This window comes from Anopheles moucheti, chromosome 3 (genome assembly GCF_943734755.1).
Source record: "Anopheles moucheti chromosome 3, idAnoMoucSN_F20_07, whole genome shotgun sequence".
Taxonomy (NCBI): domain Eukaryota; kingdom Metazoa; phylum Arthropoda; class Insecta; order Diptera; family Culicidae; genus Anopheles; species Anopheles moucheti.
Genome location: NC_069141.1, coordinates 20,260 through 32,082, shown reverse-complemented (window position 1 = coordinate 32,082; position 11,823 = coordinate 20,260). Strand labels below are relative to the sequence as shown.

The 11,823-nt window shown below is 40.7% G+C and overlaps 3 protein-coding genes across 5 annotated transcripts; 2 read left to right on the top strand and 1 right to left on the bottom strand.

Annotated features, from left to right (window-relative positions):
- Positions 1-146: 146 nt before the first annotated feature.
- On the top strand, positions 147-1,413 carry LOC128301647 (iron-sulfur protein NUBPL). 2 transcript variants are annotated; one of them, XM_053038230.1, is made up of 3 exons: positions 147-488; positions 604-805; positions 869-1,413. In XM_053038230.1, the coding sequence occupies exons 1-3, from the start codon at positions 485-487 to the stop codon at positions 1,401-1,403; spliced, it is 741 nt and encodes a 246-aa protein (XP_052894190.1). In that variant the 5' UTR covers positions 147-484; the 3' UTR covers positions 1,404-1,413. The 2 variants fall into 2 exon arrangements, with proteins under 2 accessions (XP_052894190.1, XP_052894189.1); XM_053038229.1 differs by having other exon boundaries at positions 147-805.
- On the bottom strand, positions 1,383-2,915 carry LOC128301648 (deoxynucleotidyltransferase terminal-interacting protein 2). 2 transcript variants are annotated; one of them, XM_053038231.1, is made up of 3 exons: positions 2,673-2,915; positions 2,323-2,612; positions 1,383-1,793 (listed from the first exon to the last, which is right to left on the bottom strand). In XM_053038231.1, the coding sequence occupies exons 1-3, from the start codon at positions 2,842-2,844 to the stop codon at positions 1,410-1,412; spliced, it is 846 nt and encodes a 281-aa protein (XP_052894191.1). In that variant the 5' UTR covers positions 2,845-2,915; the 3' UTR covers positions 1,383-1,409. The 2 variants fall into 2 exon arrangements, with proteins under 2 accessions (XP_052894191.1, XP_052894192.1); XM_053038232.1 differs by having other exon boundaries at positions 2,323-2,567.
- A 2,009-nt stretch (positions 2,916-4,924) lies between these two features.
- Positions 4,925-11,302, top strand: LOC128303485 (zinc finger protein 184). Its single transcript, XM_053040455.1, has 10 exons — positions 4,925-5,140; positions 7,002-7,280; positions 7,386-7,556; positions 7,622-8,162; positions 8,257-8,533; positions 8,661-8,846; positions 8,939-9,029; positions 9,109-9,243; positions 9,318-9,417; positions 9,500-11,302. The coding sequence occupies exons 2-10, from the start codon at positions 7,095-7,097 to the stop codon at positions 9,631-9,633; spliced, it is 1,821 nt and encodes a 606-aa protein (XP_052896415.1). The 5' UTR covers positions 4,925-5,140; positions 7,002-7,094; the 3' UTR covers positions 9,634-11,302.
- The last annotated feature ends 521 nt before the right edge of the window (positions 11,303-11,823 follow it).

Genomic DNA, 11,823 nt, shown 5'->3' with positions numbered 1-11,823 from the left:
GAACTGTCAAAATGTTACAGGGTTTGGCAATAGATAGGATATGGCGTGCTTAACTTATTGAATCGCGTAAGCAAATAAGAAAGAACGTGATATTGATAGTAAAATTTTAAAACCACTTTACGGTATCGCAAGAAATAGATATGAAATCGCGTGCACAATTCAGTGAAGGCTGTTTACGCACATGTGGATTCAAGAGTTGAGGTCAAGAGTCTTATTCGCTTGCACGATTAAATAAGTTAAGCACACTACATCCTATCTATTGCCAAACCCTGTAAGCAAAGTCGGTACATACAGGCAATCTGAATCTGGGTATCAGAGGAACCGAGTATCTTGGGCACTGCAAGTACTGATTTTGTTCAAACGTTTCAAAGTAAACAAACAGGACGAACTTTACGAAACAACGCATAAGCTGGCATTTTCAAAAACAAATGATTTTCAAAAGCTCAACACATGTTTTAGCTGTACATCATCGATGTAGTAGGCAATGGGTAAGTGCGACTACCAGAATGTTGTGTTCGAAACCGAACCAACGACAAGCAGAATTAATGGCTAGGAGCTTACCGAAACGAATGCCGCTACCCGGCGTACAACACATTGTCCTAGTTTCGTCCGGAAAGGGCGGTGTTGGTAAGACAACAACTGCTGTGAATCTGGCCGTGACACTTGCTCAACATGGTAAGACGGTTGGGTTGTTGGATGGGGATATATTTGGCCCATCCGTTCCCAGGATGATGAACGTTACTGAAGCCCCACTGGTAGATGAACACAACAGAATGGTTCCATTGCTTAACTACGGTGTAAAATGGTAAGTGGTGTAAGTGTAACGTTAGAAAATATTCGGTAACAGTATTTCATTATCCTTCGTTAGCTTATCTATTGGATTGCTGGTCGACTCGGGTCCCGTAGTGTGGCGTGGCCCCCTTGTAATGTCTGCCATTCAGCGGTTACTGAAAGGTACACTATGGGGGCCACTAGATATCTTAATCGTAGACACACCGCCCGGAACTGGCGATGTACATCTTTCGCTCAGTCAGAACGTACCCATCGACGGAGTGGTGTTGGTCAGCTCTCCCCAAGCAGCAGCCCTAGATATTACCAAAAAAGGAGCCCAAATGTACCGAACGCTGCAGGTACCGTTGATCGGTTTGGTGGAAAACATGAGCCATGTCGTGTGTGATAAGTGTTCAAACCAAATTGAGTTTGCGGAAAATGTGATCGACGTATACCTAAAGGAACTTTCGATCGATATTCTTGCGCGTGTTCCGATCGAAAAGGATGTTATGAGATGTAGCGACGCTGGGACGCCCGTTTGTTTAAAATTCCCCCACTCCCAGCTAGCTAAAGCGTACAGCTCAATCGCAACGAAAGTGATCCAATTTTTAGCTATTAAACAGAAACCATAAAATACTTTATTTTTTCTTGCTCTGTTTTTTTTCCTTCTTCATCTTCATCACTGCCTTATGATAGGCCTTTTTCTTCTGCTTTTCCAGCGATTCGGCGTATTTGCGCTTGTTGTACTTGTGGAACTCTGCATCCGCCAACAGTTCATAGACAAGTGATTTCGACTTGATCTTCTTGACGCCTCGTTCGTTGAAGTGATCCAACGGGGAATTGATTACCTTGCCGATTTCGAAATATGTTGGCGTTTTACGCTTATCAAGACGTTTGAATGATTGTTTTGGGTCTAGTATGGAGCGCATCTTCATCAACGCTAGTTCATTTTGAAGTTCAGGCGTGATTTGCGGGGCAGCTATACCGAACCAATTTTTGCCTTTTGTTTTTTTACGCTCCAGCTGCAATTTTCGATCAGAAAGAGTAATATTAATAAAACTTGAAGTCCAGTTTGATATTTGGTAGATATCCATTAACAAATCATTGATCAGATTACTAAAGAAGGCATCAATCGGTACAAAGATCTAACACAAACTTAACTAGACATGCATCCATCCATTCGAAACCCTTGTTTAAAAGGATCATGTAGAATCCTGGCATCCAGCACATCGTTATGATCTTCAAACGATGTTTCTCTATACCAGGTTCGAGCGATACTTTCGAAGCAATAATCTCATTTAAAATGAAACAACCGTTTCGCTTTTATCACTTATTCTTTCCCATTGGCCTTACGGTGGAACGCAAACCTACAGGGACAATGAAACACATTCATTCCACCAAGATTACAATGAGCGACTACTATTATTTGGATACGGGCTGAGACTAGATAAGCTAGTTGAGTATCAAAGTGACCGTTTCAGCTGTCGAATATATCATCAAGTGGGCTTAATTAGTGGGAAAATTAACCTCCCAACTTTTAACTCATCATACCTTGTTCAGCTTCCTGAGAGCTTTGTTCGACAGAGCTAAGTGCGCTATATCCTCTTTCTTCTCAATGTTCGGTGTTAAAACAGCTCCTTTTAGATGTTGCACGACGTCTGTACGAAATAAATCAAAGTCACGAAGCATTGTTTTAGCCCTCGAAGAGGTACTTGGTTGGGCAGCAGCTGCCGGAGACTTTTCCCTGTTCTCATGCTGTCCCTTCCACGACATACGGTCTAATTCGTCGTTATCATCTTCATTCAGTATTTTAAAAATACAATGACCGGGTGAAGGGAGCCCTATGAGAAGTATCGTTTTATATATTTCGTTCAGAAAATCCTCGGTACTTTTTAACCTACCTGCATAATCGTCTTGGTCTCTTTCTTTCGTTGCTGCCGTACCAACTTCCCCACAGAGTGTAGTACCATCGAATGTGCTAACGAATGTTTCCGGTAATCGGGCAACTGATGCAGTATTTGAACCTCCATTTGCCGTACTGTCCCCGGCCAAATCGATTACAAAAAGATCCATTTTGTTATGGCGTTCCAAACTACCCAAGAACCGAGCGCATCCAACAAACAGTGATGACAGATCATGATCAAAGAGACAGCACATGGCTTGCGATCTGTCAAACCAAAGTGGGTAAAGAGACTAGGTAGGCTCATCCCTAACGATTTGACAACCGCGCTATGAAAAAAAAGTAGAAATGGTTTGACAGTACGCGGTACGGTCACTTGAGAGTGTGTGTGTGTGTGTGTTATCGTTCTGAATGATATTGCGTGCAGAGAGTATATTTTCAGTGTTGTTCAAATTCAAGAATTGTACCAAATCCAAGCTCTCAATACGGCTGATTAGGACCTATGCCAATCAGTTGTCGGTCTTAAATTACTTCGAAGTTGACTGCCCGTTGATCACACACGGCTCAGGAAGCTGGACACCTTTATTGAAATGATAAATAAACTCGCAAAGATTAGGGAAGGAGCAGAATACTGAATACAGAAACAGAAATTATCGATTCAAATTTGAAGGAAGAGCTTCAAGCAACACAATCAAAACAAAAACAACTGTGCACGGATACCGTAACGCGAAACGTCAAGTGGGTATTTTAAAATGGCCTGCTGAAAAGAGCTATGAGCCCACCTAGTCTCTTTACCCACTTTGTGTCAAACCATGGAAAACATCGTAAAATAATCGGTTGCTATACAAGCAGTCCCCGAGATACGCGGTTCCTCTTATACGCGGATTCCGAGATACGCTGTTTTTGAAAATTTGTCAGATGAGCTAGTTTATCCGTTGTGTTAATAACCAAATCTACACCTTAATCTCTACGTCCGGCATACCCGGGTATCCCATATATTTTGTATAGAGAATGCAAAATTTTCGTCTTAAAATTTCAAATTAGGAACACAAAAGCGGACATCAGTTTTCTATACAATCGTGAAAAAGCAGAAATTTAAAAGTTCGTTTAGTATTTTTTAATGGTGAAAACCCAACTTTTTGACATGTCATATTTAAAAAAGGTATTTAAGCTTAAAAACAAAAATTTTGCGTTTCCCATATAAAATGTATGTGATATCCGGGTATTTCGGTCGTAGAGATAAGGGATATGAAAACAAATTTGTGAAAAAATGATATTTCCAGTGATCCAAACACCACTTATTGATTATTTTCTGAAGGAGAACTAAGTTTCCTAAAGATGCAGCAAATCTAGATGCAAAATCTGGTAGCTAACATATTTCAATTAAGTTATTTAAGTTTGAAAACGATAATCATACCCTTGTATCCGGTCGTAGAGTTGACGGTTGAAACTACCATTGCAACGGGAACAAAAATATTTAAAAAAAATATTTATATTTTGTCCCTTTATGCGCTGGCTCTGCGTTGCGCTCAGCCCTTGATTTCATGTCAAATTTGTGTCAAGCTTCAAACCCTATAGGTGGGGGCTACAAACATCTTTTATAATATAAAATAAATAAATTTTTATGATAATTAAAACTATCAAGTGTTTTAAATTTTCTTTTTAAAAAGTGAATTCTGCGCACAAAACAATAATCTTTTTAAAATCCGCGTATCTCCAAATTCGTGTAAATCGAGAATCTCGTAACTCGGGAATTGACTGTGCGTTTCTATCCTCGAGGCGAAAAACATTGACCGGAATTGAGCGAAAAAGACGGGAGAGAACATCTGTTGCGACGCGTTACCTTTTTCTCTCACTCGTTCTCATCTCTTTGTCTCTCGCTCATTCTCACGCCTGCCTTCAATGAGCAGCAAATAATGCAGATATTACCAACACTATCAGCTAGCCTTCTCCTTCTACCCATTCTTGTCTATTGGTTAGCTAGAATTCAACGGGATTTTTCTACATCGCTCCCACTACGACGTTCACTGCATGCCGTCCCCTACCTATTAAAGCGTTCTGTTCATTGCTCACACACGCACACGCCAGCATTTTCTTCTCTCCGTCATTTTTCGCGCTCTCTGTCTCTCTCTGCACTGCTTTCATGCGCTCTCACTCTCGTCGTTCAGTTCGAAGCAGCATAGCTAACGCCGTCGAAAAGTGAGAAAAACGACCACGCTAAGCATACGCTTTTTCCCTTTCATATGTGCTGGTTGTGTGTACTTGCTTCTTTTCTCGTGAGTGAATTGCGCCGCCATATTAAAGTGAGACAAAAAGAATCTTTCTGTTGTGTTCACCGTACGAAACGGACGAAAATTATAACGGGGACGCATCGTGTTTTTTGTGTGGATTTGTTTTGAGGCGACGCCACAAAATCCCAAATCCCTGCAATTCCTACCAGTGTCCCGAGTGGCATCAAGCCGCCGGAAGGTACAGTATCGGTCAGGGGTAAGCCATTGGAATGGATACTCGACTTACAGCGGTGGTGTTAGTAGGGGAGAATTCATAGCGAAAATTCGATTATTCATAACGCGCTCATCAGTTCACTATTGATACAGATGTATCATTTGGGGCATCGTAATACATAGGAACGTCGATGCAAAGGTTTTCTGTGCACCTCCAAAGAGGGATCATATTTCGTCATAGGTTTTGCCCCATTCCGGAACACGGATACGCGATGATGCGGTAGAGCAGTCAAATGATGTGAGAGAGACGCACTCATACACGTGTGCACGGTTGACGCGTACGAGATGGCAGGAAAAACGGGATCACTTAGATGGTGTGCGTGTGCGGTTTCACACTCAAGCGAAACACGGTACAGGGCCGCGAGAGCGAGTTAGCAAATGGCCGAACGCGCGCGTTCGTCCACTATGAGAAGCGAAAGTAGATAAAATTGTGTGTGTTTTTTGGAAGGCGCATTTCCGTCATGAGTGTATTATTATTCGGTAGTCAATAGTTCGCAGTGCTACAGTTTTTTTACTCACGCCTAACTTGTTTCACGTGTGACCGTATGTTGTGTGGTGATTTGAAATGATCAGAAAAACATTCAGAATGTAAATTTTTCATCGCACCGCTTAGTACAAGCAAATCGAAAGCACTAGAAAACTGGTGCATCTCCAAGTGAATCAGCGTCGCCATCGAAAACGGGTGGTGCGTTGCCACTAAGTGTGCTTTCCATCCCTGTTTGACGCTATCATGTCCCAGCGTTTGGCGCGATTTCGCTGTTTTGGTCAACGTGCGCTGCTTCTGTGTTTGAGCGGAAATATGTTTGCAAATGTTCGCATCGTAAAGCGCGCGTTCTACTTTTGTCTCCTTTCGAAGAAAAGCAATTTTGCAAAGAAAAGGGAAAGAGCGAATACAAACGGAATCTACGAATATGTCGCGGCGTGCGTTGGTGTGCGTGTTAGCAATTTGTCTTCGTCGCTCACTTCGCAACGGATAGTGTGGTCGCTTCGTTGGCAGTGTGTGCGCACTCTTCGCTCTGTTTAGAGACAAAGCAGGCTATAGAGCAGGAGTGGTGTGGTGCTGCTCACGCGTGCGCCGTTTTGTCTTGGGTTCGGCTCGTCTCGTCTAGTCTAGTCCTTTCAATAGGTGGTGGTGCATTTTCATCCGAGTGAGTTGTTCGGTGCGAAGAGAGATGCGTTTCTAGAGAAGTGTTATGTTTCTGTTACTTCTCTTACTTTCCTTAGGTAAAAACTTACGTCTGAAAAAGACAGATCAGGGGAACATGTTAACTACCTACGGGAGAATTCTCTGTCGTCCTTTTTTTAAAGTGCATCTAAACAGATATGCTACAGTTTATTAGCGCTCTAGATGTTGTGGGAATGTCACACAAAAGAATGTCAAAAATACGCCGAAATTGCGTATAAGGTGTGCATGAGTAAGAAAAGAAAAATTGAAACTGGAGCACAAACATACAGCGTAACCTCTTCTCTCATGTTCTTTCGTACGTGCTATGTCTTGTTTGCGTGTGTGTGCGTGCGCGCATTAGCGCAACTTCAGTGATGGTCGTTCCGTTCTCAGTTTATTTACGATTCTTATAATGTATTTTATCTTGTCAGATGGAGACCTGCTGAAAATGTGCAAACTATTGTATGACAAGGGAAAGATGCAAGTGAAAGCGAATTACAAAAGCGAGCCCACCAACTTGAAATTTGCTCGTTGCAGCTTAAATCACACCTCGATAGTAAAGCATGCTAATTAATCCCATCATGGACAGATGCATTAGAATTAGAATAAATTATCCTTCCGTTTCTATTACCTGATCAGGTTTTTTTTTTGTTTTTCGCAGGTTTAATTGAGTGCTCAGAAATTATGCTTAAGCTATCTACATCGCTCGGCCGGGTGTAGAAATTTTTCCAGCACTAAGTGTGCATTAAAAGTCATGTTTACTACAAACAACATCCAAGCGGCAACGGGCACTCCGATAGGTATACAGTATCAAACGACCACCGCCGACATCAACAAAGGCAACAAGCTGGAGGGCCAAAAGACGAATCAACAGGCGCCGGAATTTTCGACGTTCTACGCCAATGTGAATATGATACAAAAGCTAACGCCAACGTCGCAGGTAAACCGTGACTGACGGTTGGCATAGCGTTTAAATTCATACATCAGCCAACAGACGGACCTTCCCTAATGTGTTTTTTTTTTCAATTGGTTGAATCTCCAACAGGCATTGAGCACGGTGAATCTAGCACAGCTTTCTGATGAGACAAAGACGGTACAATACTTACAACCGTTCAGTTATGCAAACTGTGCGCTGGTTAACCAGATGCCGATTCCGAATGGCGTTACCGGGATTACTGTGGATGGCAGACAGCTCGTTGTCAACAAACCTATCACGGTAAGCATTGCAGGAAGAATTATGGGAATGAAAGATTTACTCCGTTGTGGTGCATGCATTTCCAGAACACCATCTCCAACATCAGCTTCAAATGTGATGTGTGCGGTTTGATGTTTAATCACCTCACGTTGCTGAACCACCATAAGCGCACCCATAACCAGGATGGCGAAACGACATCGGATGCCATTACGGTAGTAACGCAAGCTCAGAATTTAGTGCAGGCACAAAATCTCATCTCCGAAACGGGTCAAAACCTTGGTCAGATTCAGATTGTCGCTACGGAGGCACTTGATCCGGCACCACAGCAACAGCTGCAACATGCCCAGGACGCTCAACAACAGCAAGCCCAGGCACAGGCTCAAGCACAAGCGCAACAGCAAGTGCAACAGCAACAGCAAGCCCAACAGCAAGCTCAACAGCAGCAGCAACAGCAACAGCAAGCGCAGCAACAGCAACAGGTTGCAACACATACGACCAAGGCCGATAAATCGCAGAAGTGTATCTCCTGCAACGGGCCCATCCATAGCAACCCGAAGCGAAAGGGGCCGAAGCTAATCCGCTGCGAAACCTGCATAAACAATGATGGTGCACAACCTGTGGCCAGAAGTAAGTGCTTGTATGCATTAGCGTTATAATATGTTTGTTGCTCTTCTGATCAATTTCTTCGGAATATATTTATATATGTATGTATTTATTCTAGCGACACAAATCTTCGTTGCACCGGACGGTGACATAAAGTTCGAAATCGGTGAAATACCGAACGCATCCAACAGTAACTCGTCGATGGATTCACTGATGCCAGGACAGATAAACACGATCAAGGCAGAACATTCACTCATAACACAACAGAATGCCCACCCAGTGAAAAAACGTAACGCCGCAACTGTAACAAAATGTAACAAATGTAACGGTTCTGGTGTAATCATTGTTGGTGCTGCCCAGAAGAAGCTAATGCACTCATCACAAATCCACCAACAGTGGGTATTCCATTCAATCGCACTAACAAACGTCCAAAATTCGGGCGAGTTTACCCATTTGAGATCATAAATACTATAAATATTCCTTTCATGTTGTTTTTTTTTATTTTGCGTGATTGTTTTTTAGACCTGAAAAGCCGTTCACCTGTAACACGTGTGGAGGACGCTTCTCGCGATATTCCAGTTTGTGGTCGCACAAAAAGTTGCACACGGGTGAGAAAAATTACAAGTGTAACGTGTGTGGAATAGCATTCGCAAAGGCGGTTTATTTGAAGAATCATATGCGCATCCACACCGGTGAAAAACCGTACAAGTAAGTGTAGATAGGAGACTTGCTATTGAAAAAGTTGATAACGGCTTGACGACTAATCTATTTTTTTTGTTTTACTTTATTCGTCATATTAGATGTGGAACCTGCGGAATGCAGTTCTCACAGTCACCACACTTGAAGAACCACGAGCGAACACACAGCGGAGAAAAACCATACGTTTGTGAGGTATGTATATTTAGCGCATTGAGTAATGATGCTTAAATTATGGTTCCACTGGCATATCGATCATTTATGTTATTTGCAGGTGTGTGACAAAGGTTTTGCTCGTCATGCAACACTTTGGAACCATCGCCGTATACACACCGGAGAAAAACCGTACAAATGTAATCGCTGTCAGTCTGCATTCAGCCAGGCCGCCCATTTAAAGAATCATGAAAAGGTACGTAGTTGTGTGTGGTTTAGAATAATTTTCTAGCTATGACTAACATTTGTGTTATTGAAACTTACTTTCAGGTGCACTCCGGTTTGAAACCTTTCAAGTGTGATATCTGTTCGGCCTCTTTTGCGGATCGTTTCGCACTAAAGCGGCATCGCGGTATTCATGAAAAATACGGTACATTTTGTTAAAACGATCATACACCCTTAAAATTATGCATATTTCTAATAATATGTAAGTTGTTTAAAATCTGATTTAGGTCAAACCACTCCATTGCATCAAAACCAGCAGCAACAACAGGCTACTCAGCAAGTAGTCACCCAACAGGTTGTCCACAAGGAGGAAGTAATCGAGATGGAGGAAAAACAGCGGGACGTTATCATTGGAATGTAGAAACGTTTTCCCAAACGGTAAGCGCTTCTTTGCAATCGAATGCAAAATCATTTTAGAGAACGTAATCGGTTAGAAGAGAACGCTTAAAAACACGCACACGCACAATGCGGAAGAAATCGTTTACGGCAGAAAGCATGGGCGACCCATGGAATTATGGTATATTCAATACTTTATGTAAGATTTGTAAGGTCATAATGTAGTGGCATTAGGGCAGTTGTTAGCTGCACATTGTTAAGAATTTCTTTACTCTTTCTATGTTTCCCTGATTCGTTGATAAAGTTATTTCTTTTTGACGATATTATGCGCTGAATTGGTCATCATCCATGGTGATCCATGAAAAAAAATTCCGGTAGCAGCGGTGCTTCTTTGTCCATCATTAAATAGGTCATGAGGCGCGTTGGTGAGAGAAAGAAAAGGTCTTGAACGAAACTTATATCGAAAAGTATGAGGACAAGCAACTCACAGATACTTACAGAGCAATATCTTACAGATACCCCAGTTTCAAATATTTTGGACCGGAAAATATTTTATTGAGATAATGCCAATACCATTCGGTTGAAAAAATTGTACAATGATTTACAACACAAAATTTAAAAAACACCTCTGCCCCACTAGAACGAACTGGTTCAGTTAGAGCTAATACCTTTAAATAGCTTTTATTACTGACATTTTAGGTTTTATACTTTTGCTTAAAAGAAATTGTAACAAAAGTGAACATTTCGAATAGAAATGTAAACATGCGATTAAGAAAATTGTGGTGAAACGGTAGGTATTATTAAATTAATGACAAATAAGAAATAGGTGCATTTCATCAGCATATGCAAATATGATTAATGTAATTTCATATTTCAATTCATGTTTTGTTTGTTGTTGGCCGACTCGCATTCGGTATAATGATTTTATTATCAATCAGCAAGGCTCTGCTACCAAGTATTTAGGGCAAACAGATCATGTCGACAACGTTGATGGAACATAATAATAGGAGAAGTAAAAGACACAAGATTAGCATGTAAAGAAATTGTGGCGATTCTAATATTCTATAACAACTTATAAAATCCTCATTATATGGCGTTACAAACATTTCTAACTGATGACATACGTAACAACATATAGCAGCACACTGAAACCGACTAATCTCATCACGTATATACACCCTGCCAATTTTTCATCATTGAGTTAAACAACACGTATTCACTTTACACCACAGGATGCCCCAATCAATGGTAAATATTTCAAAATGCGAACAGAAACTATCACCTCGTTAGAGGTAAACGAAATGGTTTAAATAGTAGAAACAAAACAAAAGTTAGTAGCAAATAAGCGATAGTGTCACCTTGCATCCTTTTCAATTGTCATCCATTAGAATAATCGGCAGATTGCGATACCGAGCTTTTCATTACCGATATATGTAAATAGACTACTAGAAATAAATAAAAAAAAATAATAAAAAAAACATGTAAATAGACTTTTAAATGTTACAACCTCAATCATCATATACACAAAAAGGTGACGCAAATATTATACTTCCATATTGCCAAGTTGTAAAATAAAACATAGAAGTTCCCATATTTATAATCAAGCAGTAAAACAAAATTTCTGTAAAGAGAAATAAATTTAAGTTTCAATAAAGTTAATTCACATCAGCTTCACACGCGCGAGAAGGTAAATAAGGAATTTAACCGTCAACTCTACGACCGGATACAAGGGTATGATTTTCGTTTTCAAACTTAAATAACTTTTTATTGAAATATGATAGCTACCAGATACATACAAATACAATAAACCTTCGCAATCTTCAACATACACAAACTATATGCTTGAAATATTAATTCTTGTTAATGTTATATGCCGACTCATTGATTTATTACAAAATTTTACTAGGCAAAGTTCATATATCACAGTGAGTCATTGAATGCTACATGTCAAAAAGTTGGGTTTTCATACACAAAAACACCATTAAAAATACTAAATGTACTTTTAAAATTCTGTTTTTTTGATTGGATAGAAAACTAATGTCCGCTTTTGTGTTCTGTTGACGGCAAAACTCCGAAAGGTCACGCGAAGGAATGGCCTTAAAGTCCCTAGCTTTACCGCAAACAAATAAGAATTGGATTTCTGTCCGAAATGGTGTTATCGATATACAAATTTTAGTTGGAGGCGACGCATAACGTTTCCATGGTAACATTATTT